Raw genomic sequence first — 25,829 nt, 5'->3', positions numbered from 1 at the left:
TCTCTTCACCAACAGGATCAAAACAATCAGAGTAATTTTTAAAAATCAACCAAATATAAATTAGACAATGTCACTTCTCTCCTTAAAATCCTGCAATGACTCCTCCACTGTACTTACTGAATGCAGATTATTTAAATTATACCTAGAAGGTTCTACATTAGAGACCAGCAAACTACAGCCTGCAAACCAAATCCAACTTGCCACTTGTTTCCTGTAAATAAAGTTTTATTGGAACATAGCCACATACTGTCTATGCCTGCTTTTGCACTGCAATGGAAGAGCTGAATAGTTTTTTTTTTTTTTTGAGACAGAGTCTCGCTCCATCACCCAGGCTGGAGTGCAGTGGAGTGACCTTGGTTCACTATAACCTCCTCCTCCCAGGTTCAAGAGATTCTCCTGCCTCAGCCTCCTGAGTAGCTGGGATTACAGGTGCGCACCACCACACCTGGTTAATTTTTGTATTTTTAGTAGACAGGGTTTTGCCATGTTGGCCAGGCTGGTCTCGAACTTCTGACCTCAAGTGATCTGCTCTCTTGGGCCTCCCAAAGTGCTGGAATTACAGGCATGATTCGCACCCAGCCAAAGGGCTGAATAGTTATGACAGAGACCATACATGGCTTGCAAAGTCTAAATATTTACTATCTGGCCCTTTATAGAAAGAGTTTGCCGACTCCTGCTCTACACGATCTGTCCCCTGTCTCCCTCTTACAGGATCTTCTATCCTCTTTCCCAGCCCCATCCATTTATTACATCTTAACCAAGCTTTTTCTACCACAGAGTCTGCAATGTTCAAGAATGAATTTCACTCACATCGTCCCAGGACTGCCTCCTTGTCACTGAAGTCTCAGTTTAAATGTCAACTCCTCAGAGACTTTTCTTGACCAACCAATCTAGAGTGGCTCCTTCAACTGTCTTAGTCACATATCTGCTATGAAACAATTAACATGGCAATGACTATTTAAAATTATATACTAGTTTAGGTCTCTCCTCCACTAGAATGTAAACTCCATGAAAGAAGAGACCTTACTTTGCCCACCCCCAATCAGCATTCTAATCACCATAAGCCCAGCACCAAAAACAATGTCCAGCATTGTTTTTGAATGAAAAAGACCAATAAATAGTTGCTGAATGAATGAGGCCAAGGTCAGGAACACCACTCAAGTTCAAGGCAGTTTTTAATGTTCACTTGCCCTGCTGCAGGTTTGCCTTCACACTGTCCTGACTGCAATCATAAAAAGCGAAGGAAGATCAGACAGTATTCCTGGCCCCATTATCATGGGCAAAACAACTCCACCAAGGGCACATTCTCCTCAGATAAAAATGGCATTAGGAAAACCAGGCAAGGCAGGGCCACAAAATTGGACAAAGAAGTTCTCAACTTTATGATTATTATGGTTAAGAATTTTATTATCAAAATTATTACATCTCTTGTGAAAGTTCAAATGTTACAGCAAGGTGTAAACACTCCACTTGAGAAAGAAGTGATACTTCTTCCCTTCCAAGAGTTCCCCCCACCCCCCCGCCCCTACCCCCCCAAGAGGTCTGGTCTTGACAGCACCCTGCCCACACAGAGTGGCTGGGGTCTCTGCACGTGCCAGGCAGGGTGAGGGCCGCCTGCCCGCTGGCCTCTCCCCTTGGTTAAATAGCCAAGGGGAGAATGCAAACCCCAGCCCAAATGGAGAGACATTTACATACGTTTTATATAATATACAAAGAAACCAGCATCCCAGGCAACATGATTTCCACTCCCAATGCTCTCCCAGACTGATGGGTTTGTGGGGGAAACAACAAAAAGAAAAGTACTTTGCTGAGGTCTCAGCATTTAAAAAAAAAAAAAAAAAAAAAAAATCTCCCCTCATTTGAGCAAACACCTGATTTCGATTTTGAAAAGTGAAATTTTGTAACAGTCACACACAAAGAGAGAAGACTGTGCATATGATAGTTGTAGGACAGGGTAGAAAAGAAGGGGATGCAAGAGGCTGGGGAAAAAAGGAAAACAAATTAGAGGGAAGGAAGGAGGGAAACTCACAGTATTATCTTGTCCAAAAGAAAAGAAGGTCCACTGCAGCACCAGGGATTACACCTGTCATATATTCACTACCCCTACCATGGTTATAACTGAATACAAAATTAGATAAATAAAAACACGCCAGATATTACAGTAAACAAGTGAAAGAAATAAGCTGGCAACCATATGGAATTTAAAAAGATTGTGTACCCCACCTGGGCTGGCTCCAGGGCTCCTCCAGGGGTGTACAACAGGCACAATGCACTGATGGGGAGAAGCCGGTCTGCTCTCGTCTCTCATCCAGAACAGTGTTAGGGGTGTGGGTGGCTTGGTAACTCTTTCACTGGGCCCACTCTCACATAAGCATCCCCCAAAGAAATGTGGGGCAGGCCCACACACAATCACAGTCCTGTCGGTGCCACTCCACAAACCTATCTTCCCACTCTTACCCTGCAGTCACAAGTGCATGCTCCCCAATCATGGAGGCGGTCCTGCTCATGGGATCATCAACTCCTGATTAATTGGGAGTAGAAAAAATAAAATTCGAAGCATTCCCAAACCACTCGGTATCCTTCCTAATGAAATTTATTGCCAAAAGCTGGTAAGTAGCAATGCAATTGGCCTATATCATGTCTCATTCCTCCTTTTCTTGTCTACTTACTTCATGGGTTACTGAGCTGTGAAATAGCTTGGGAAGGGGGAGTAGGATGGTAACAGTTGGAGGCTCAGACAATCTACTCAAATAATCTGCTCCCGAATAATCAAGAGCTGACCATGAGCTTTTCTTCAAAGAGCCAGGCACCCTCCAGTTGGTGCAGGTTCCAAGCTTTACTATCCTTGCCTATTTCTTGGTGATCTTAAGACAAAGATAAACAGTATTCTTGGTGGACACACATTGGCCAGATACCTGCTTTTGGAATGGTTGTCTTAGGATGAACATTTACATACCTACCTTTTTTCTTAAGTGCATAAAACCCTAACAGTACTCAGATGGCTTGGGGCTTTGAGATTGGCTCTTTTAACTTTTTTTCCTTTGAAAACTTTTTTTTTTTTTTTTTTTTAAATTTAAAAAGATGTCCTCACTGCACAAGTGACTACAGGCTACAGGCAAGGATGGGAGACGGAGGCTTCAACACAACTCATTGCACTTAGAACCGTTACTAACCGAAACACCATTTGCTTGTCAACAATGTACCCTTGACAGCAGGGAGAAACTTCTTTATAGTCTCTGCTTCAGACAAGATTTACAGCTTTCTCCAAGGCCAGAGGCCAATTGTGACCACAAGTCTTGTTTCTTGTCCACCAGACCCAATCCTCTGGCACCTTGTACCCCCCCTTCCTCAGCAATATGCTCGGCCTAGGTTCCAGAGGCAGCTGGAAGGAAGCAGCTATGGGCTCATTCAGTTCTGTTTGCCCAAATCCAGAAGCCCTAGGAAAGTCCTGTCTGAGTCTTGACTCCTGACCCTTGCAGTGGCTGGAGTCGGTACTGGTGCACACCCCCACTCCCACGGTGTGGGTAGTGCTGTGAATTGGAAACCGCAGATACCCTGGAGGCCTGGTAGACAGCTGACTGCCCAGCACTGGGCAGACTGATAGTCCGTAAGTCTGATGGCAATGACGACCTAGAGTTCTGAGGAAAGGAGGTGGAACTCAGAGTTCCTGTGCTGGACTGAGAAACTGAATCTGAGGTTGGCGAGTCTGAGGGTCCCTGCAGGGTAGGGCTAGCAGCACTAGAAGGGCAGCTCCTCCTTGGAAGACTGCTGCCAGTGCTGTTTCCAGAATGTGGCTGGCTGCTAAAATACCCTGGTGTCCCCGTAAATGGGGCCAACGAGTCTGTGGACACAGGGTGGGCGGGGCTGGAATAGGACGTGGAAGAGAGGGATGATTCTGAAGAACCGTGAGAGGGGGGGTTTCCAGGTCTCAGTGCAGTAGTTCGATAACTGTATCCTGGAGATTGTGTAGGATGTCCTCTGAAGGGGGAGGAACTCTGCTGAAGGAGGCTTTGTGATTCTGTCCGAGGACTATCACACTGCAGGAGCTAGACAAAGTTGGGAGGAAAAGAATAAGGACGCGAACAAGTCCCTTAAATGGCTGGTGAACATTTATAATACCCTACGTTCTTTTTTCTTCATCTTTTAACCATGTATTCTTTTTAGGAAACCAAAGGCAGTAAAATGTCTGTCTTTGATCACCGTATTCATCTTCTGGCATAATTTATTACCTGAGGACAAGCAGATGATGACTTATTTCCAACGCTGCTGAAACTATATGCAAAGACAGCATCTCAATGGCAAAGGATGACCAGGACAATTTAGGACCCAGAACACACTCCTATGGCTAGAGACCAGCAATTTCTCATCTCACCTGGTAGCTGTATCTGGAAGGGCTGTAAACTGTTGCTCCTTTAGAGAGTGCTGAGCTCAATGTCTCTGGGCCTTCTCCATCTGCAGGGTCTGGAAGGTAACACATAAAAAAAAAAATCAACTTGGCTTCTTAGAATAAGTAAGAAAGAGCCATTTTTCATTTAAATCACCAGTGCCATCACCAACCCGTACTGCTCTCTTTGTGACAAATTGGGTGAGTGCAGCATGCCAGAAGGGCAAAATGAGTGGTTAATTATGGGCTACGTTCTAAATGCCTGATGTGATTCCCGTCTTCTTTCTCTTCATCCTTCATCGAGGTAGATTTCCAGGACTTTGGAGAGATGAGAGTTACAGAAAGGTATTCCTTGGGGAAAAAAGAGCAGACAGAGAGCAAGCAATGCTAGATCTTACAAATGTTGTAGCCCAAATGAGCATAAGTGGGCTGGAACCTAGCATACGGCGGAGCCCAACTGCATCAGAAACTGACTCACCTCAACTCAGCACTAGGCATGAACTGTACAGGACTTGGCTCACGTGTCCCTGAATGTGGTGGCAGTAGAAGGCCATGGGCTCACCTGAGTCTTTCTCTGTGATGTTACTCTCCCATGTGGGAGAGGGCTCTCCCTTTTGGGCCACCCTCACGCTGCTTCGGAGGACCTTGGGGATGCTCCCTCCTTCTCGGAGTCGTTCTACTGATGTGGGAACCATCCTGTAAAGGCAACAGGGTGCAAGTTCAAGCCACAGGACTTAACCAAAACAAATGAAGCCCTAACCAGTGCACGGTGTATTTTCTTAAAACATCCTCTTAAACATTACTTTCTTCAGAACCAATTTAAAACACGGTATTTCCTCTGCCTCCAACTATGTCAGGCACAAAAGAGAAACATCAACAACAACCACTTTTAAAGAAAAAGAAATCAAGGAAAAAGTGGATTAAAGATGTTAACTTCCCTTAACCCCCATTTAAAATGTTAAAATTTCTCCTTTAGGAAATCCTGTGCCTGATACATAGTACTGGTTTAATAAAGGTTTCATAGATTAATGAACATTAAACATTTGAGCCAGGACTGTTCTTTCCCAGACTTATTTTTTTCAGTTCAAGATCCCTGAACTCCTGTGCTTCATTCTCTATTTCACGCATTTGATCCTCAGTATCTGCCACCAGTATTATTCATTTTTAAATTTGTGGTCTCCCCTAAACCAGACAAATCCTTTCAGAATGTCTTTTTGCTCTGTATATGCTAGCTGTGTGGAAGAGAGACATCTGTTGTTAATTCATGTGGAACTTGGCTGGATTCTTGACTCACCTTTCATGTGAAATGAGAAATAGGAAAGGCAGTGTTAGTGCTCACTAAATGAAAGAGCTCATCTGCATCCATAACTACATGTCATTCCAAAGCACTGCTCCACAGGCATGTTGGTAATTCTTAATTCTGCAAAGCTGGGGGGTTGCAGCTGACATTATTAAATCAGCTGAACAGGACAGATGGTACTGTTGGCTGGCTGTCTCAGATGTTCCCATCAAGTGTTCCCATAGATTTTAGGTAAAACTGGGAATGATCTTAGATATATACTCCCCCCCACCCCCAATTTAACTATAAAACATCAAATATAAACTTACCACCTACTGCTGATATTCTCTTGAGGTCTGCAGTGAGATGAAGAAGTGCCTCTGGAATCTGATGGGCTTACCGCCTCCAAATGGGACATAGAGGAATGAGATGGGGAGAATTTTTTGTGAGGGGAAGATGGAGTTCGGGCTGAGGATCCCTGCACACCATGGGCACCAGTGTCAGAAACGGAGTTACTGCTGCCTTGCCCAGCTCCTGCAGGCTTGCTTTTGCTCTGTGCAGAGTCACCTCCCCCACCAGCAGAATTTTCCTTAGCTTCTTGTTTCCGTTTTCGGTACTCCAGCAGGGATACCTAGAAAGGAAAAAACAAACAAACAAACAAAAAACGGTACTCTGTCTGGATATCATTAGTGGATCACTAGCAACAGGGAAAGAAGGAAAGATGGTACCTTAGTAAACCACTAGCCAAGCCACGCAAACAAAGCAGACACCAACCCTGATAACTTTTTTTGGGGAGTATGAAAGAGATCTGAGCACAGCTACATATTTAAGGCAGCTGGAAATTGGTAAGAGGAAGATAATAAACTAGGAGGCAAGTTTCTAAAAAATGTTTGCCAATTAGACCACCATCTTTTTTTCTGCCTTCAGAAAAACTTGTGAGGTTACCATTACACAATAACAGAAGCATGCTATCATAGTTATTTGCAACAATGGAAGTACCTAGAGAAGGGAGAATTGGAAGCTTGTATAGTTTAAAAAGCCTCCCAGGTGACTGATGGCTGTTCTGTACCCCTTGGGAACCCCTAGAGTTAGCTGTTTGAGAGAAAGAAGCAGGGAGAGGAGAAGGAGATGGAGGAGAGGGAGGTGAGGAGAGGGAGGTGGGGAGAGAGAGGGAGAGAGAGAAGGAAAAACAAAACAAAACAAAAGAAAAAGCCAATGCTCCAGGATACTTAAATATGTTCAATTTTTCAAGATATAAATAGGAATTTATTACTGTTTCTGTCTTACACATAGATGTAATTAATGTAAAAAGAGAGGAAATTATTATTTCCAGTTTATAATTTTAGCAAGCTAGCTCTAGAAAACAACTTGGTAACTTCTCCCTAACTTCCCCTTCATCTCCCTAATGCTTGCTCATTCTTTCCTGACAGCAGACCTCCCATCCCACCCTGCCCACCATAATCCGTGCCCTGCCTAGTACACCTTCTCTTTGTTGTTCTGGCACATTGCTTACACAGGCCGTAGAACCTATTACCATGTCTTGATTGCTCCCTGACTAAACTATAAGTTCTAGGAAGGCAAAGGCCAAGTTTATCTGGCTTTTTATCTTTAATATCCAGCACAGAATTTGGCATATGCTTAAATTTATGCTTAAATGTGCCCAATAAATTTCAGAAGTGTTTCTGAAATAAAATATCATGATTTCTATGACTTTTGCACATAGTAAATATTATAAGACCAGAAATCCAAAGATTGTTTTCATGTCTGTTTCTGGTAGTCAATGATGTTCATGCAACAATCTTCGAAATCAATTATTATCTTAATCCAAATTATCTGCCAATGTTTCCTCCTCCTTCTATCCCCTTAGGGTTCTCATTTTTCTGTCCAAATGGAACAAAAATATAGACAGTTTTGCATATGCATTTTCTAGAAATAATTTTGGAAAGAAGTTAATAAATTCTGGTAATATCATTATAATGAAAATATAAAAAACCACTAGGTTTCATTTCAATGAGGATACTACAGATGTTTGGCCATTACATGGGACTGTCCCCTACATAGGACATTCAGCATCCCTGGCCCTGCTCAATAAATGCAAGTCACTGGGACAATTCAAAACACTCCTACACATTCTCAAACACCCCTAGTTGAGAACCACTTATACAAAAGCATATTTTTGGCTTTGTGACTTCTTGATCAGGCAATACTTGGAAGTGGAGTCCCAACCCATTAGCAAGCTCTCTATGGCCTGGCCCAGCCCAGCACTCTCTGCACTTTCCTCCTGGCTCCCCCGGCCTTCCACCTGATACAACAACATCCAACTGTTTGCACCATACTGCATGCCTGCTGCCTGCCCAATGGAGTGCCACCTAATTACCTGTTCTACTCCCTCTACTGTAATATACCTCACCCTCAATTGTTGGTTGGCTGACTCCTACTTATTGTTTGAGATTCAGTTAAATCAGTAACCTGCCGCCTCTCACTCCAGCCTTCTCTCTCAAACTGGGTAGTATCCTGGTCCTTCCATTTACTAGCTGTGTGACCACGGGAAAGTTACTCAACTTGCCTTAGTTTCCTCATGTGCAAAATGGAAAATTGCCTATCTTACAGGCTTACTGTGAGGATAAAACACATTTAAAGAGCTTAATACAGTGCCTCGAACTTGGGACACACTAAATAATAGGTAAAATTTCTTTTTCACTGTTCTAACCTCTCAATTGCCTAGCAAGTATATGGCACATACAGGCATTTACATTTGCTGAATATTTACAACACTCACCAAGTTGTACTAAAACAGCCTGTCTTTCACTGGATTTGGCAGAGACTATGTCTCACTTGTCTGAGAGTAGTGCGGAACACATAGCAGAAACTTATGAATATCTACTAAATTACTTGGTTAACATTCTTGAAAAGTTCACCGATATAACATGAAACACTTACTTTTTTCCTCTGTGGTGGGTTCTGGGGGGCAGATGGGACTCCTTCACAGGCCCTTTCACCACCAGGTGACAAGGATCCACGAGAGAGGTCTTTCATTAAGCCATGTTCATATCTGCTGGAAAATCCTTCTGCAGGGGAACAATATCCCCCATCCAAATGTAAAGACTTCCTATCCCCCACTAGAGGAGATCCTCGATACAGTCCATCTGCTCGAGGCATAGCGTTCAAAGGGGAGTAGGCATACATCAAGTTGAACTCTGTCCGAAATGCCTGGTCTGAGTTTCTCACGAGGGTCTGATGTCCATCTCCACTTCTGCTTGGGAAACCAGTCTCAGAAGTGGGTCCGAGGGAGGGATGAGGAGCCAGGTCAGAATGACCTGAGTTGAGTAGGGAAGGTCTATCAGCACAGCTGTTAGTGTTGGAGTCAAGGTATCCTACTTTTGCCAAATCCAGGTCTTTTCGGTGACAAAGCTGAAAGAATAAAAATCAACGGAGACATGGGGTAGGGGAGAAAGGAAAAAGTCAAAGGGCAGAAAGGAGGGGAGAGGGACACAGGTGAACAGGGAAAGATAAGAGGGACGGAAGTAGAGCAGATAAAGCCATTATATTCTGTAAAAGTCCCACGTAGCAACAGTGTACATGGGCCAGAGTACTAAAGAATCCTGGCCTTTCCAAAATTGCTTTCAAGTCTTTCTGGATGGGAAATACTGGGAAAGTTAGAATTAGGTAATTGGCTAAATGTGACTATTTTGCCTGCTTAGCCTTTCATCAGGTTGCTGAGTCAGCTTGTACTACACTAAGGGACAAGTGGTATAATTAGGAATTTACCTTAGCCCCATGCACAAAACAAAGATGAGACTGGTGTCTTAAGATAACTAGCTTCCGGGGTTATCAATTTCTAAATTAATATTGATGGAAGGTGGGGGGAAGGGAAAAAGGTGGAGGAAGGAGAAGGTAGACGGAAAGGCAAGTACTTAAGTTACTGGTTCAGTAAAGGAGGATGGCATTAAAGACATCAACCAACCAGTTCTTCACTCACTTTCACTGTTAAAGAAGCTGTGTTTCTCATACAACTTTCTGGCCACTCAATTCTTCTTTCTTTATCCTCTAATGTACGTCAACATACCACAAGACCACTAATGCTCATCACTGCAGATTCTGAAATGCTGAAATGTACCAAAAATAAACCCCACCTACTATTTGGTTATCATAACCTCCAAACTTCCAACACTAGGTCAACTACAGCTAACCGACAAAGAATGGTACCAGAAAACCAGATACCATACCATATCAGTCTTCAAATTATGTTATCTTAGAATCTTTAACAACTGAGGAGAGAGAGCTTTACTTTCCTAACAAGCTAGAGTCAAAACACCAAGAAAATCTCTAATATACTAGTGGAATACAACCTTTTTCAGTTTCATATTAACCTGTGAACTACTAGTGATTCAGAACTTAGTAGACTGTCACTGAATTATGCCCTAATTTTTTATTGGAAGGGGATAGGGTTAAAGTTCAGTTGACTATTTCTGAGAGACTCTAACTTTCTCTTCAAGAGAAAAAAGGTCCCATGTATTAATAGATTCAGAGTTAATGTTACTACATCTGAAAGCTTATAATAGAAACTCTAGCACTAAAATCTGAGTTTGACATATCCACAGCAGTAGGGTTTGTGAGAAAACCACTCTACTGATATCCTAAGAGATAACACTTGTATAGCAACCATATCCTAACCATTGCAGAATGGTGGCCTGTGACAGAAAGCCAGGGACTCACTTGGTTTCCTTGTGCACCCAGTAAGGAGCTGCAGAGAAAATGTAGGAAAGCTGAAAGACAGAATGACTTTCCCTTCCTGAAGAAGCTGCTCAATCTATCAACCAAAGGCCAAAACATCTGGTTTACAGAGCTGTTAGATTAACCCTAGAACAAGGCATAAGTCACCACCCAACTCAAAAAACAGCTCTTACAACTTTTGACTCAACTTTCCTGATTTATTAGCCTTTCTTTAACAAGGCTCCTACCACATATCAGTATCTTGACTTCTAGATTCTATTCTTTAATAGAACTCCAGCCACCCCCTCCCCCAAACGGCAAAAACCAACCCCACCAAACACACACACAACACACACACACACAAACACACTCCTACCTTCATTTTCCTCCATCTACATTGACAGTCCTGTGTAGTCACAGTCACACAGGAAGACTCATTCAACTTACTGTGACTGAGTGGCCGCCCTCCAGCCCATCACCCCACTGACTCAGATCCCCAGCCCTCCCCACACACTCAGGAACACATTCATGAACACTCACTCTCAGCCTCCAAGTGTGATTGAGATGGTGTGATAACTACCTCGGGTGACAGGGACTCGGGCCTATGCGCAGGGGAACTCTCAGGGGAGGATATGTTCTAGAGGAGGGAAAAGCATCTTGTTATTATTCATCTACTCGAAGTCAAGAAGCAAAACAAAACAAACAAAAAATAAAAGCAAGCATAGATGTTAGCCACAACTTTTTTCGGGGGCGGGGAAGTTGAATAAGAATGCATAGGGGAAATATTTAACTGCAGAACTCATCTCAATGGACAGAATGACTTGTTAAAATGCTTCCTGGTATCTCTGAAAGCATTTAAGGATAAATTGGTTATAATGTTTCATGCTGTAAGTAAACATCTCAAGCACATACAAGGAAAGAGTTAGGCTGGTGAAATTTTAGTGTTATACGTCTTTGTATTTTAGATGACAGTTTAGCAACCTACAGTATTTGTTATTGAGGAGCACCCTACCCCTTATTCCTCCTTACATGGACCTTGTTCCTTCACCCAATGCCTCTTCTGCTTGTCACATTTCTTTATTCTCTTATATGCCTCAGGCCCTCCCAGTGCTATCCAGGGGGAGACATTAGTGTGCTGGGGGCTGACATGGTTAGGGAGATGGCCAGTTCCTCTTGAATGACAGTTACAGGAATCCCTAGCTCACAGGCTAGAGTTGGTTCTTGGCATAATCTAATTAGACCTGAGCCACCCCTATTAATGTTATTTTGTAAAATCCATTGTACTTTTGGCAACAGAGCAGAAAAAGCATGTATGTGTATACTTAGGTCCCTGTATCCTACAGAGGGTAGGACTTTACCTTGGGACTTTCAGGTGAGGCAGCAGTCCCATAACAGAGACTGAGCAGTGAGTGCTTAATGGAAAGATGTAAATGGGAACACGTGAAGAGAGTGATGGTGGTAGCGTGACAACGACTCAGGGGTGCTAGGGCTGAGGTAAGGAGAGGGTGCCTAATGTAGACTCTGAATAACTGTGGCCTAGGTGGCAGGCATATGCTGAGGTAGGGGAAATGAGGCTGCTTCAGCAAAGCAGGGTTTTGGCTGTGAATTTTACTTGGCATGGACAGTGGGTGGTGTACATCTAGGTGCACGTATGTGTGAAATGGCGGGTGGAGTATGGCTCTCAGGGCAAGAATAGGAGGGGAGGGTTATGCTGGTAGAAAGGAGAGGCTAACTAAGCTTGTCCTCCCAATGTTGCTTCCACTCTTCTTTCTAGATGCTTTCCCCTCCTGAAGATCTTGTTCTCTTCCACTGTTTATCTTCTTACCTTCTTCCCCTTAGCACTTAAGACTTCTCACCATTTTCCTGAATACTTTTTTCCTTTTCAAAAATATCCTTCCCCAAACTAATCTAGTAAGGTTGTTTTTTTTTTTTTTTTTCTTTGAGAAAGAGTCTCCCTCTGTTGCCCAGGCTGGAATGTGGAATGCAGTGGCGCAATCTTGGCTCCCTGCAACCTCCCAGGCTCAAGCAATTCCTTTGCCTTGGCCTCCCGAGTAGCTGGGATTACAGGTGTGTGCCACTGTACCTGGCCTAAGCTGGTCTTTAAATTATTTTTAGAGATGGGATCTCACTGTTGCCCAGGCTGGCATGTAGTGGCACAATAATGGCTCACTGCAGTCTTAAACTCCTGGTCTTAAGTGATCTTCCTGCTTCAGCCTCCCAGGTAGCTGGGACTACAGGTATATGCCACTACACCTGGCTAAGTTTTGTATTTTATTTTTGCAGAAATGTGGTCTCACGATGTTACCCAGGCTGGTCTCAAACTCCTGGCCTCAAGCAATCCTCCTGCCTCAGCCTTCCAAAGCACTGTGATTATAGGTGTGAGCCACCATGCCCAGCCTAAGCTGGTCTTTATACGTAACACCTTTTTGATATTTCACAATGTGTCACAGCCTTTGCTACAAAAAAGGCTCCCCACCTCTCTGTACTAGAATACAGCAAAGAGTATGGCCATTAAAATGGTGATTAGAATGGGTCAGGGTGGTGAAATCTGTTCTATTATTGATGAGAAAGGTAAAATTTCCTTAAATTGCAAGTGAAACCATGCCTTGGACCTTTTACTATTTAATATTTTCCTTCCCTCCTGGTATTCTAACATTATGCATGGACTGTATTGTTAAAATGATCACCAATTAAAAAAAACAAAACAAAACCAAACCAAAACCACTTTATATTTGCAGTGTTTAATAGTTATCCCAAATGCTACAAGGGATAAGCAACACACTGAGTACTGAACCCGCTTGTTTTGCAAAGTGACTTACCTTCTGATTTTCTTTTTTTTTTTTTTTTTTTTTGAGACGGAGTCTTGCTCTGTTGCCCAGGCTGGAGTGCAATGGCGCGATCTCGGCTCACTGCCAGCTCCGCCTCCCGGGTTCACGCCATTCTCCTGCCTCAGCCTCCCGAGTAGCTGGGACTACAGGCGCCCACTACCACGCCCGGCTAATATTTTGTATTTTTAGTAGAGACGGGGTTTCACCACGTTAGCCAGGATGGTCTTGATCTCCTGACCTCGTGATCCGCCCGCCTCAGCCTCCCAAAGTGCTGGGATTATAGGCGTGAGCCACTGCGCCCGGCCTCCTTCTAATTTTCATAATTCCACATTTATAATAAAACCTGTATTGATAAAGTATGACACTCTATTCCTATAATCTTATGCCCTCCAGGGAGAATTCCTCTCATGATACCTTACTATAAAGCTCTAGGTGCGAACTGCAAAGTCAATTGCAAGTAGACAAAGTCAAGTTAGAAAGGCCTGAATCAGCTGCTTTATTATCTGGCTGAAAGAATTTCATAAAGAATCTGGTAAAGAGTAATTTCCCTAGATAACTGATATGTAACCAGGAGGTTTTTTCCCTCACCCAGAAAGAGGTCTGCTCCAAAAGTAGAGGTCTAGGGTAAGAAAGAATACAGTTCTGCTTTCAATGTTGCTAGCTACCTCTTAGTTACTCAAAAAATCGAAGTATTCTGAATCCTCATACTTGGAAAAGCTGAATAGGAAACGTAAGATTGGTTAAAATGTTCACCTTTCTCAAAAAACACATCTGGAGAAGTGCAAACAAGGGGGCAGAGCAGCAGAGTGTGTTTAGTGGTCAGAACAAATTTTTCTGAGAAGGAAAAAAGAGACAGTGTCCATTTTAATTACAAATCAAAGTAACATGCAATAGATGAAGTGTTTTAAAAAAGTATACATGGATTCTATTGAAACCTGCTGTCACCCAAACCTGAACACTAAAGTGATTCAAGATTACTTTTTGAAACAGCTGAGGCAGACATTTCTAACTTAATCCAACAGTGAAGGTAATAAATTTGTCTCATGAATACATGTTGCTAGCCTCTTGTCTACTTCTGATTCCTAAGACATTATAACAAAGAGGGAAAGTAACCTGGAGTGGAAAAAACCCACATTCGCCATAAGCCATACCCCAATGTTTTCTAAATCTCTGCTAAGGCCACAATGAAAATACCAAACAACCTGGGAAAGACACTTCACTTATTTAAAGGCCTAGAAACGAAGACACAATCAATCAATATCATCTGTGTTCTCAGGCTAGTGTTACTAACAGATACTACAGGCAGCTAGAGGCCTATTTTGACCAAAGTATACAGTAAAGATAACGATGGAGATCTAGCATGCTTACTACCTAAACTTATGGAGATTGATGGACTGCATGCAAAAGATACATGAATGGGATTTGTGGTAGCAGTATGCCTATTTTGGAAAGTATAGGGGCTGCCAAGATGAGAGGCTACCAGGTAACAGGCCACAATGACCCTGAGGTTTCCCATTCTCTTACTGAGATGGGGAAGAAAGACAGTAAAGAAACATTTGGAATGGTATTATATTTGAAATGAGAAGGTACAAATGATGATTTTCATATCCAGCACTCCCAGCAACCAAACCCAAATCACCTCAAACTGCAGAGGAGTGTTGCAGCGACTAGCAGTAGTAAGAGATGTGACTGGTGAAAACATGAGGCTGTATCCATTTCGACACTCCTCTTCTCCTGGGTGAGATGAGCCAGGTGTGGCCAGCTGGGGACTCTTTGAGCCTGAATTGGGAGGGGGTGGTGTGACTGGAGACAGAGGCCGAAGTAACTTGGTGACATTCTGCTCCATCAGATAGCGAGACTTCCATTTCTTTAATGGGCTCAACAAGTCTGTGAAACACAAAGCTTGGATGAGAGTTTGAAACCACAGATTAATTTAAGGCTCTACAGTAAAGCCATTAATCTGTAATCTACAATGGCTCTTAACTGTTTTCTGCCTCATCCCATTAAGTTATCTCCTCCAATCCAACCAAAATCCCAAAGAAACTCTTTGATTACCATGCTTAAAATAACTCTGAAAACATTCTATCTCCCAAACTCCAGGTAAATCAAATGTGACTGATCTCTAATTTAATTTCTACCAGTGCAAAATATAAAATTCTTTCATTTATTCATTTATTTATGAGACGGAGCCTTGCTCTGTCGCTAAGGCTGGAGTGCAATGGCATTTACTTAGCTCACTGCAACCTCCGTCTCCCGGGTTCAAGCGATTCACCTGCCTCAGCCTCCCGAGTAGCTGGGATTACAGGCATGCACCACTACACCTGGCTAATTTTTGTATTTTTAGTAGAGATGGCATTTCACCACGTTTGCCAGGCTGGTCTTCAACTCCTGACTTCAGGTGATCTGCCCGCCTTAGACGCCCCAAGTGTTGGGATTACAGGTGTGAGCCACTGCTACAGTTCTTTCTTTTACATTGAGTTTCTGAAAAGTCTTTGTTACTGTGTTACAGTTACCCTCTACTAAACTGCTATATCACCAACTAAAGGTACTGGGATGCTAAATCCAAATTCCTTTCACCATCTCTTATATATGTGTGTCCCTTTTCAGAAGCTCTTTCTATTCTTATATGATTCCTTGATCCATGTCTAGCCCCTTTTCTACCTAAAAAGCATGAAATGATTTCTACAAAAACTTCCCCCAACCATTAAAAAATTAGGTTCACATTCTTTTTTTTGACTAGAATAATCCTATTTTCTATACTTCTTAGATCCACTTAAAAAGCAAGTTGCTACACTAAATATTTTAGTGACCATTTAGGTCAAAGCACCTTTCTCACTTGATTCTCAGAATAAAAATACAGTTTTATTCATTTACAGTTAAAAAGATATATATTTAATACCTACTGATTACTGAACTAGGTATGAAGGGAAAAATGGTCATCATACATTCTATTTTCAAGAGGCTTAAAATGTGTAAGAAATAGAAACAGGGCCAGGTGTGGTGGCTCATGCCTATAATCCCAGCACTTTGGGAGGCTGAGGCAGGCAGATCACTTAAGCCAGGAGTTTGAGACCAGCCTGGCCAATATGGCAAAACCCTGTCTCTACTAAATACACAAAAAAGATTAAGCAGGAGTGGTGGTGGATGCCTGTAGTTCCAGTTACTCAGGAGGTGGATGCACAAGAATCACTTGAACCCAGGAGGCAGAGGTTGCAGCGAGTTGAGACTGCACCACTGTACACTAGCCTGGTTGACAGAGGGAGGAGACTGTCTCAAAACAAAACAAAACAAAACAAAACGACACAACAAAAAAAGTGAACACATTAGTATTAGCATGATCAAGAAAGGTAACACATATTGCTATGTGTTAGTTAAAAAAAAAAAAGCTGTATTTTCTAAATGATTATTATATACCACAGACTATGCCATGTGCTTTATTGTGAAATATCTAATTTTAACAACTCTATAAATCGAGCACTATTATTATCATCCCCATATTAATGGTGAGAAACTTGATGTGTGGAGAGAGACAAAACAGGTATTCTTGCTCCCATGTATCTACATTCTTAATTTTTGTATTTTTAGTAGAGACAGGGTTTCACCATGTTGGCCTTGAATTCCTGACCTCAAGTGATCCACCCACCTGAGCCTCCCAAAGTGTTGGGATTACAGGCGTGAGCCACCGTGCCTGGCCCCATCTATCTATATTCTTTTTTTTTTTTGAGACGGACTCTTGCTCTGTCACCTAGGCTGGAGTGCAGCGGCACGATCTCGGCTCACTGCAAGCTCCGCCTCCCAGGTTCACACCATTCTCCTGCCTCAGCCTCCCGAGTAGCTGGGACTACAGGTGCTCGCTACCATGCCTGGCTAATTTTTTGTATTTTTAGTAGAGACGAGGTTTCACCATGTTGGCCAGGATGGTCTTGATCTCTTGACCTCGTGATCCACCCGCCTCGGCCTCCCAAAGTGCTGGGATTACAGGCGTGATCCACCGCGCCTGGCTCCATCTATCTATATTCTTAATCAATAGGTTAAAGTATATCCCAAAGGCTTGGTGGATGGAAGGAGTGACATTTATTCCAGGCCTTCAAGGAAAATTTTTGGGCCAGGAAGATTATCTGGAAACAATGGTCAGTATGAGACTAGTAACTGGGAAACCATCTGGAGTTAACACAGTAGTTAGCAAAGAATTATGAGGCGCTAAACTAGGGTAGGAGATGTTTAGATGAAGAGGGAAGAATAAATGCAAAAAATTATTGAAGATGCATATTTTTCCTTTCTGATATCTCAGAATTTTTAATATTCCTAGATTGGAAGTATATTCACATCTTCCTTTTGTTCCAGATACTAAATTTTCTTTCCTCCTTTTAAAAAGTGCCTAGGTATAAAACAGAAACAAACATGTAATTCATGGCTTATATTCGGAATAACTTTTATATATTTAATATTTCAAGGGTCTTAAACAATGGAATCTTACAGATCTCTGTACTGCTAGGTCCAACACTATAACTATCAAAGTCAATTATGTTAAGTGATGAAGTTAGTTGTAGAAAGGAGTTATAAGATACAGGTGAAATCTGCCACGTGCAAATCAATGTACAAGGCATTCATTCAACATATATTTACTGAGTACTTATTATGATACTGTATTCAACAAGAGACCTGATGTCTGCCCTTAAGAAGTTTACAGGCCAAAGAAAGCCAAGTCATTTGCCTACTTTTTCTCTTTTTCCTGCATATATAGTTTCCAAATTTTATGTGGTCAAATCTATCCATCTTTTATTATTATTATTTTTCACCTTTACTCAAAAAATTAACAAGGTTATACAAACACATACACAACCTGAAAATCATATCCACAAATAAACGCATGCTAATATCCTGGTAAATTTTTATCGAGACATTGCTTCACTGACTCTTGCCTTACCTAAACTACTCAGTAACTATTTTCACTCAGAAATACATGGTCAACATTTTATGACAATGAATAGAAATCTACAGTTCAGGTTTAATGACTGCACAACATTAGTATTATCAAAATTTAACCAACTTTTTTTTCATTTTTTGCTATTAGAACAAATGGCTACATGTAGGATTATTAAATCAAAAGAATATCTACATATGTGTAGTTTATATTTAGTCCTGTGAGAACTGCTGGCTCATGTTCTTCAGCCTGCATTCTACTGAGGTGTTGGGGTCTTTTTCTTCATCTGTAAGGGCTCTTTAAATAGTAAGAATGTTGACCCCTTGTCAATAAAATTACAAATGTATTTTCCCAGTTTACTGATTGCCTTCAATTTTATTTACAAGTCTCTGCTATATGTTTTGTTTCTATTTAGTCAAACGGATCACTTTATTTTCTGCTTCTGATATCATGTCTTTGCTAACCCACCCTGAGACTGTAAAAATGCCAGACTATTTTCCTTTTGTCTCCATGTTTAATTTTTAATTTAGATTTTAATTAAAAAAGAACATTTTATTTCACACTGACAAACTGCCATTACAAAAAAGGAAAAAAGAACATACTTAAGTATGGGGTAGCAATTAATCCATCCTTTCCCCATAACAAATAGCCAGCACCTTCTTCCAAAATCTTCTGTAAATGTAGAATAACTATAATTTCCCTATTAATTTGAAATATATTTATCTTATTAGATTCTTACATATACTGGGCTTATCTTCTGAATGTTTATTTCCGAATGTTATTCTTTCCACTTATTGTCCAATACTGAATCAACACCAGCATACTTTTTATTAAAATTGTTAGGGAAATTCCAGTTATTCTATTCTAGTTCTCCAAAATATTTTAGCTAGTCTAGCAATGAACTATAGAAGTCATTCAATGACCATGCTCATACTATTAAAAAAAAAAAAAAGTTAGGATTTTGATTGGTGTTACATGAAATTCAGGAGTAATTTGAGAAGCATTCTTACCCAGGAACATGGCATAATCTTTGTTATTCACATATTATGTCCCTCTTCATCTATATATACCACATGTCTAATTAAGTTTACTCTCCAGAGTTCTTTAGTTTTTTTTTTTTACTACTATGAATAAAACGTATCTCTCCCTTCGTTATCTAAATGTTATTAACATTTAAAAAGTTTACATACTTATTTTTTATCCAGTTATCCTATTAATCTCTACCAGTTTTTCAATGAACTCTCTAGGTAGATAATAGTATTTGTACATGATAACACATTAACCCTCTTTACCAGTACTTATATCTCTTATGTTGATTTTTTTGGGGGGGGGGGAGGGGGTTGGTGTAATTACTTTGGCTAACAATTACTTAGACTATATTAAATAATAATGGTAATAGTGGGATAATTTGATAGCCTATTTTGATGTTTAACTAGTTTTCATGATGCATGACAACTGGCAATTTTTCAGCTAGATATTAAAAGATCATAGTATGTTATTTTATCATTAAATTGATAAAAATCACTGTGTTATGACTTCTCCTCCCCCATTTGACCTGCTAACAAATGATGATTATTAAATTTTCAAATATTAACTCATCCTTACATTCCTAGAAGGAACCTTAGTCATCGTATATTCTTCTTTTAATATTCTTTTTTTTTTTTTTTTTTTGATGGAGTCTCGCTGTCGCCCAGGCTGGAGTGCAGTGGCGAGTAGCTGGGATTACAGGCGCCTGCCACTATGCCCGGTTTTTTTTGTTTGTTTGTTTTGTTTTGTTGTTGTTGTATTTTTAGTAGAGACAGGGTTTCACCATGTTAGCCAGGATGGTCTGGATCTCCTGACCTCGTGATCCGCCTGCCTCGGCCTCCCAAAGTGCTGGGATTACAGGCGTGAGCCACTGCACCTGGCTATTCTTTTAATATTCTTACAAATTCAAGGTGCTAGGTAAGATCACAAATCTAATTCAAAGGTGGTACTATGCTGTTTTGGGGGGTAGAGGGAGTTAATTTGATAAAATGAATCAAAAATAAAATTTTCAATAAATAGTATATGATACTTCATTACAAGTATGTGCACAAGCAGATAAAATTACAAATTCTACCATTCCTGGGGTTGGAATTCAGATTATTTTTAACCTATAGTTTTTGCAATTGTTAATAACTAAGAATTAATTATTCTAATAAACAATTCATTCAACTTTTGAAGCTGCTGAACAAATTTGACTACAGAGTTTTGTCTCACCCGCCATGTTCACCTGACCTCTCGCCAACCAGGTACCACTTCAAGCATCTGACAACTTTTTACAGGGAAGGTGCTTCCACAACCAGCAGGATGCAGAAAATATTTTCCAAGAGCTTGTCGAATCCTGAAGCATAGATTTTTAGGCTACAGGAATAAACAAACTTATTTCTCATTGGCAAAAATGTGTTGATTGCAGTGGTTCCTATTTTGATTAATAAAGATGTGTCTGAGCCTAGTTACAGTGATTTAAAATTAATGGTCCAAAAACGCAATTACTTTTGCACCAACCTTATATATAAATTTTGGTTTCTTTGTCTATTTCTGTAGGAAAGATACCAAGCAGAACAAATGAACGACTACTAGGTTAAGGATTATGAATATTTTTAATGCACATGATAAATTTTATCAGATTGCTAGCAGGGATATTACTCCCCGGCAGTTTTACTGCAAATCCTTTCCCCAATGTATTAATCCTCTATTAATACAGAGGCAGTATAGACACAAAAACATGGTTAATACAGTTTGAATTATTTATTTTATCATTTTTAGAGACAGATGTCTTGCTGTCATTCAGGCTGGAACGCAGTGGCATTATCACAGCTCACTGCAGCCTCAAATTCTTGGGCTCAAGTCATCCTCCTAAAGGCTACAGGCAACCCACCATCATGCCTGGCTAATTTTTATTTTTTGTAGAGATGTGGGTCTCTCTCTGCTGCCCAGGCTGGTCTCAAATTCCTGGCCTCAAGTGATCCTTCTGCCTTGGCATCCCAAAGAGCTGGAAATTGCAGGTGAGAGTCACCATGCCAGGCCCAAGTTTGAATTAAAAAAATATATATATTTGAATGTGCCTAGAATTTTCTTTGGCAAAGGACCTAGTTCTTTTGAAGACAAGGTCTTGCTGTGTTGCGCAGGTCGAACTTGACTCCTGGGCTTGAGTGATCCTCCTACCTCAGCCTCCCAAGTAGTTGAGAGTTACAGGCACGTGCCACCGTGTCCAGCTAGAATCTAATTCTTTTTCAATCTCCTAACTAAAAATTCCATGACAATTTACCAACTTTTACATTTATATTTAGGCCTATTCTGACTATTTTGTTGCATATATACATCCATTCTTGCATCAATATTATACTAAATTTAACTATTAGCTTCATACTAGAAGCTCGTCTTACACCTCAAGAGAAAGTACTTCATTATTATTTTTTCAATTTTTTTCTTATTTTTTTAAAGGTAGACTTCAGAATCATTTAATCAAATTCCAAAAACAAGGCAGTTTCATGGGAACTATATAAAGACAGAGAGAAAGAGAAAGAAATATATATATACACATATATATATTCTTTCCATAATGAACATGAAATTTATCAAAGGCTCACGTATGATTCATGAAAAAAAAAAAAAAAAAGACATTTCCATTTCCTCAGACTTTAAAAATATTTCTCAGTAACAGTTTACTCCATATACCCAACTAAGGTTATTCCTAGGCAGTTTCTTAGTTTTGTTAAGTTTCGGAACAAAAAAATTGGTATTCATTTACTTTCTTGGTATATAAATGATTTTTAAAAATATATTTACACTTTTTATATATTTATCCTTCTATCCAGTGATATTAATAAACTCTTATTATTATTAGTATATATATATATTTTTGAGACAGAGTCTCACTCTATTGCCCAGGCAGGAGTGCAGTGGCGCGATCTCAGCTCACTGCAACCTCCGCCTCCTGGGTTCATGCTATTTTCCTGCCTCAGCCCCCCGAGTAGCGGGACTACAAGTGCCCACCACCACGCACAGCTAATTTTTTGTATTTTTAGTAGAGATGGGGTTTCACTGTGTTAGCAAGGATGGTCTCGAACTCCTGACCTCGTGATCCACCCATCTCGGCCTCCCAAAGTGCTGGGATTACAGGCGTGAGCCACCACACCTGGCCTAAACTCTTATTATTAATTCTAAGTTTTTCAGCTGATTACTTAGGCTCTTCTAAGAATAGACCCACATCATTTACAAATAATGAACATCATGCCCCTGCCCTACCTTGATAATAACTTTTATTTCTATAAAGTTTCAGCTTTTAGGAACTTAAAATATTTAATGTATTTCTTTCTTTCTTCTTTTCTTTTCTCTTTTCTTTCTTCCCTCCCTCTCTTTCTTTCTTTCTTTTTGAGACGGAGTCTCACTCTATTGCCAGGCTGGAGTGCAGTGGCGTGACCTTGGCTCACTGCAACTTCTGCCTCCCAGGTTCAAGCGATCCTCCTGCCTCAGCCTCCTGAATAGCTGGGACTACAGGTGCATGCCACCATGCCCAGCTAATTTTTTTTGTATTTTTAGTAGAGATGGGATTTCACCATGTTGGCCAGGATGGTCTCAATCTTTTCACCTCGTGATCTGCCCGCCTCAGCCTCCCAAAGTGCTGGGATTACAGGCGTGAGCCATCATGCCCAGCCAGAATCTTTAATGTATTTATTAATCCACAAATACTCTACAAGAAAGAGTATTCTGTGTAGAATAATGACTGTATAATAATTACTCTTATGGGCCTGATACTATATTGAGAACTTTATATACATTATTCATTCTAATGTTAGCTCTATAAAGCAGGTATTGCTATTCCCATTTTACAAATGAGGCTCAGAGACTTTTTTTTTTTTTTTTTTTTTTTTTAAGTTTTAAAGACAGAATCTCCCTCTGTCACCCAGGCTGGAATGGAGTGGCGCAATCTCATCTCACTGCAACCTCCACCTCCAGGTTCAAGCAATTCTCCTGCCTCAGCCTCCCAAATAGCTGGGATTACAGGTGCGTGAGCAGGCCCAGCTAATTTTTGTATTTTTAGTAGAGACAGGGTTTCACCATGTTGGCCAGGCTGGTCTCGAACTCCTGACCTCAGATGATCCGCCCGCCTTGGCCTCCCAAAGTGCTGGGATTACAGGTGTGAGCCACCACGCCTAGCCTCAGAGACTTCTAGTAACATCATATAGTTAGTAAAGGGGACACAGCTGGTTTTCAAGTAAAGGTCTGTTTGATTTTTTCTATTATAGAAATCCTTTCCCCTTTCTTAATGTCTCTTTGGTATTCTTGAAAAAAACAAAAGAGAGCCAACAAATAAAAGTAATTCCTCAGAATTTACGCTAATTTTGTAGCAATATAACTTGCGCATTTGACTGCTGCTTGATTTTTAAAATCAAATATTTTCCTACATTGCTTTTTAAGGGCAAGGTGTGTCCTGTGAGTGTTTCTCACTGTTAGACTAGGGCAGAAGCTCAACAATAACAAAAAAGGCTGGTGACTAGGAATCCTAATTTCCTTCCAACCAGGGCATGTGATAACAAAGACACTTTGCCTATAATCCTTTGCTAGTCAGGATGTGAACTGCTATGCAATCTCCTGTTCCCAATCTTAACTATACACATGCATTAACACACACACCAGATAGATACACAAACATGATAGTCTATTTCAGCTAAGTTATATTCTTACTACACCTTAAAAGCTGTTAAAAAAGAAATAATACAAATGGAAATCTCGTACCAAGATTTCTTTATACTATTCATATTTGACTAAATCTCCCTAATTTTTGGTGAATACTAGAAGAAAATATTTTAAATAAACAGTATAATTTATCTTTCAGATAACTGGAATTTTATTATCCTGAGGTATATAGGTGGTAACTTATGAGGTATAATCTAATCTAGAGACAAAAGAATAAACTAAATCCATAATTTAAAAAATGGCAATTCACAGCCAGGCATGGTGGCTCATGCCTGTAATCCCAGCACTTTGGGAAGCCGAGGTGGGCGGATCACCTGAGGTCAGGAGTTCGAGACTAGCCTGGCCAACATGGTGAAACCCCGTCTCTACTCAAAATATAAAAATTTGCCGGGTGAGGTGGCGGGCGCCTGTAATCCCAGTTACTCGGGAGGCTGAGGCAGGGAGAATCGCTTGATTCTCCATCTCAAAAAAAAAAAAGAAAGAAAGAAAAAAAAAAGAAAAAAAGGCAATTCACGTTTTCTGAAATAAAATCTAAAAAGAAGTAAAATCCAAATGAAGTAAGAACTTTAAGAAAAGTTCTGATTTTAGTTGCAATATCTGCTACTAAAAATTTATCTAATTAAATTCAAGTTCATTACATTTATTCAGCAAGTTGGTAAACAGGAACAATGAAGTGGGTTTTTTATGAAAATGTGAAATATTCTGTTTGTTGCAACCTGAAAGGTTGCTTTAGCATCTAATTTACTTTGGTATTTTGATTGTCTAATATTTAAAAAACTGATTTAGAGAAAAGTTATGAAAATCACAAAGAACTTTTCAATTAAGCTGATATTTGCAGGAGAAACTGGTAAAAAGATTGTCACAAAATACATTAAGATATCACAAGTGCTTTCAATTACATCCTTTGCAAGTCACTGTCAAAACCAATGGAACAGATGATTTTTCATTGACATCTAGTTTAAAAATGCACAAAGACTTTAGATTTAACGTTGTCTTAAAAATTTTTTTTTTTTTTTTTGAGACGGAGTTTCATTCTTGTCGCCCAGGCTGGAGTGCAGTGGCGTGATCTTGGCTCACTGTAACCTCCACCTCCCGGGTTCAAGTGATTCTCCACTGCCTCAGCCTCCTGTTTAGAGAGGGATTACAGGCACCTGCCACCACACCCAGCTAATTTTTGCATTTTTGGTAGAGACAGGGTTTCACCATGTTGGCCACGTTGGTCTCGAACTCCTGACCTCAGGTGATCCACCCACCTTGGCCTCCCAAAGTGCTGGGATTACAGGTGCGAGCCACAGCGCCCGGCTGTTCTTTTAAAAATTTTATGCTAATTATACAAGCCCCTTTGAAAACAATCAATTGATAATAATTTCACTTATTTCATTCATCCCCTGCTCCCTCAACCATGTCCCACCCAACTTAATCACTCAGAATTTTATTTCTTTCCTGAATATTAGTGTTCCACCACTTTCTTGCCCTTGCCCCATCTTATAAATATGAATATAAATTTCCTAAACTTACTACTTTAAATGTATCTAACCTTTTTTATAACCATTTCTGCTGTTATCTGTACACTGTCTAGTCCTTCTTTGTCGTCCTGGGAAAACTGATCCCTGACTTGAGATCTCTCTCTTCCTCTGTAAAGACAGACGTAAAGTAACTATTTAGAAAACACGCCATTTCTTTTTGTATCAGAAATACTCATACTTAAATTTTTTATGCAGACCTGAAACAATCATTGGTCATATAGTCAGAAAGGTTTTAGATACGTACCTGCATTGTCTTTGCAGATACTAGAAGAGCTACTATTCTCATTGCTTTGGTATAGGTGCTGAGTTCTAGTCTCTTGGGGTACAGATGATGTTTGAGTCATCCCTTCTTCTAAGGCTTGTTTTATCCAGCGCTATAATTGAAAAGAACCAGAGAATTATCAATAATTATCTAAAACTATTTAGTGCACCTGTTTTAAATGTACATCAA

The 25,829-nt window shown here is 40.5% G+C and overlaps 1 protein-coding gene across 50 annotated transcripts in view; it reads right to left on the bottom strand.

Annotated features, from left to right (window-relative positions):
- Window positions 1-1,386: 1,386 nt before the first annotated feature.
- SETD5 (SET domain containing 5) overlaps window positions 1,387-25,829 on the bottom strand; it is an 80,708-nt gene continuing 56,265 nt past the window's right edge. For 25 of the 50 annotated variants that reach the window (XM_063805343.1, XM_063805344.1, XM_063805321.1 and 22 more), the window contains 7 exons: window positions 25,623-25,752; window positions 14,844-15,091; window positions 8,604-9,074; window positions 5,993-6,294; window positions 4,947-5,080; window positions 4,373-4,461; window positions 1,387-4,046 (listed from right to left, as the gene is read on the bottom strand). In XM_063805343.1, the coding sequence (XP_063661413.1) occupies window positions 3,438-4,046; window positions 4,373-4,461; window positions 4,947-5,080; window positions 5,993-6,294; window positions 8,604-9,074; window positions 14,844-15,091; window positions 25,623-25,752 (1,983 nt within the window). In that variant the 3' untranslated portion in view covers window positions 1,387-3,437. Of the gene's footprint in view, window positions 4,047-4,229; window positions 4,462-4,946; window positions 5,081-5,992; window positions 6,295-8,603; window positions 9,075-10,956; window positions 11,014-14,843; window positions 15,107-25,622; window positions 25,753-25,829 lie in introns of all 50 variants that reach the window. The other 25 variants (XM_063805323.1, XM_063805330.1, XM_024355281.3 and 22 more) reach the window with 3 other exon arrangements.

The sequence above is a fragment of the Pan troglodytes genome, chromosome 2 (assembly GCF_028858775.2).
Source record: "Pan troglodytes isolate AG18354 chromosome 2, NHGRI_mPanTro3-v2.0_pri, whole genome shotgun sequence".
Taxonomy (NCBI): domain Eukaryota; kingdom Metazoa; phylum Chordata; class Mammalia; order Primates; family Hominidae; genus Pan; species Pan troglodytes.
This window is presented reverse-complemented; position numbering and strand designations above follow the sequence as displayed.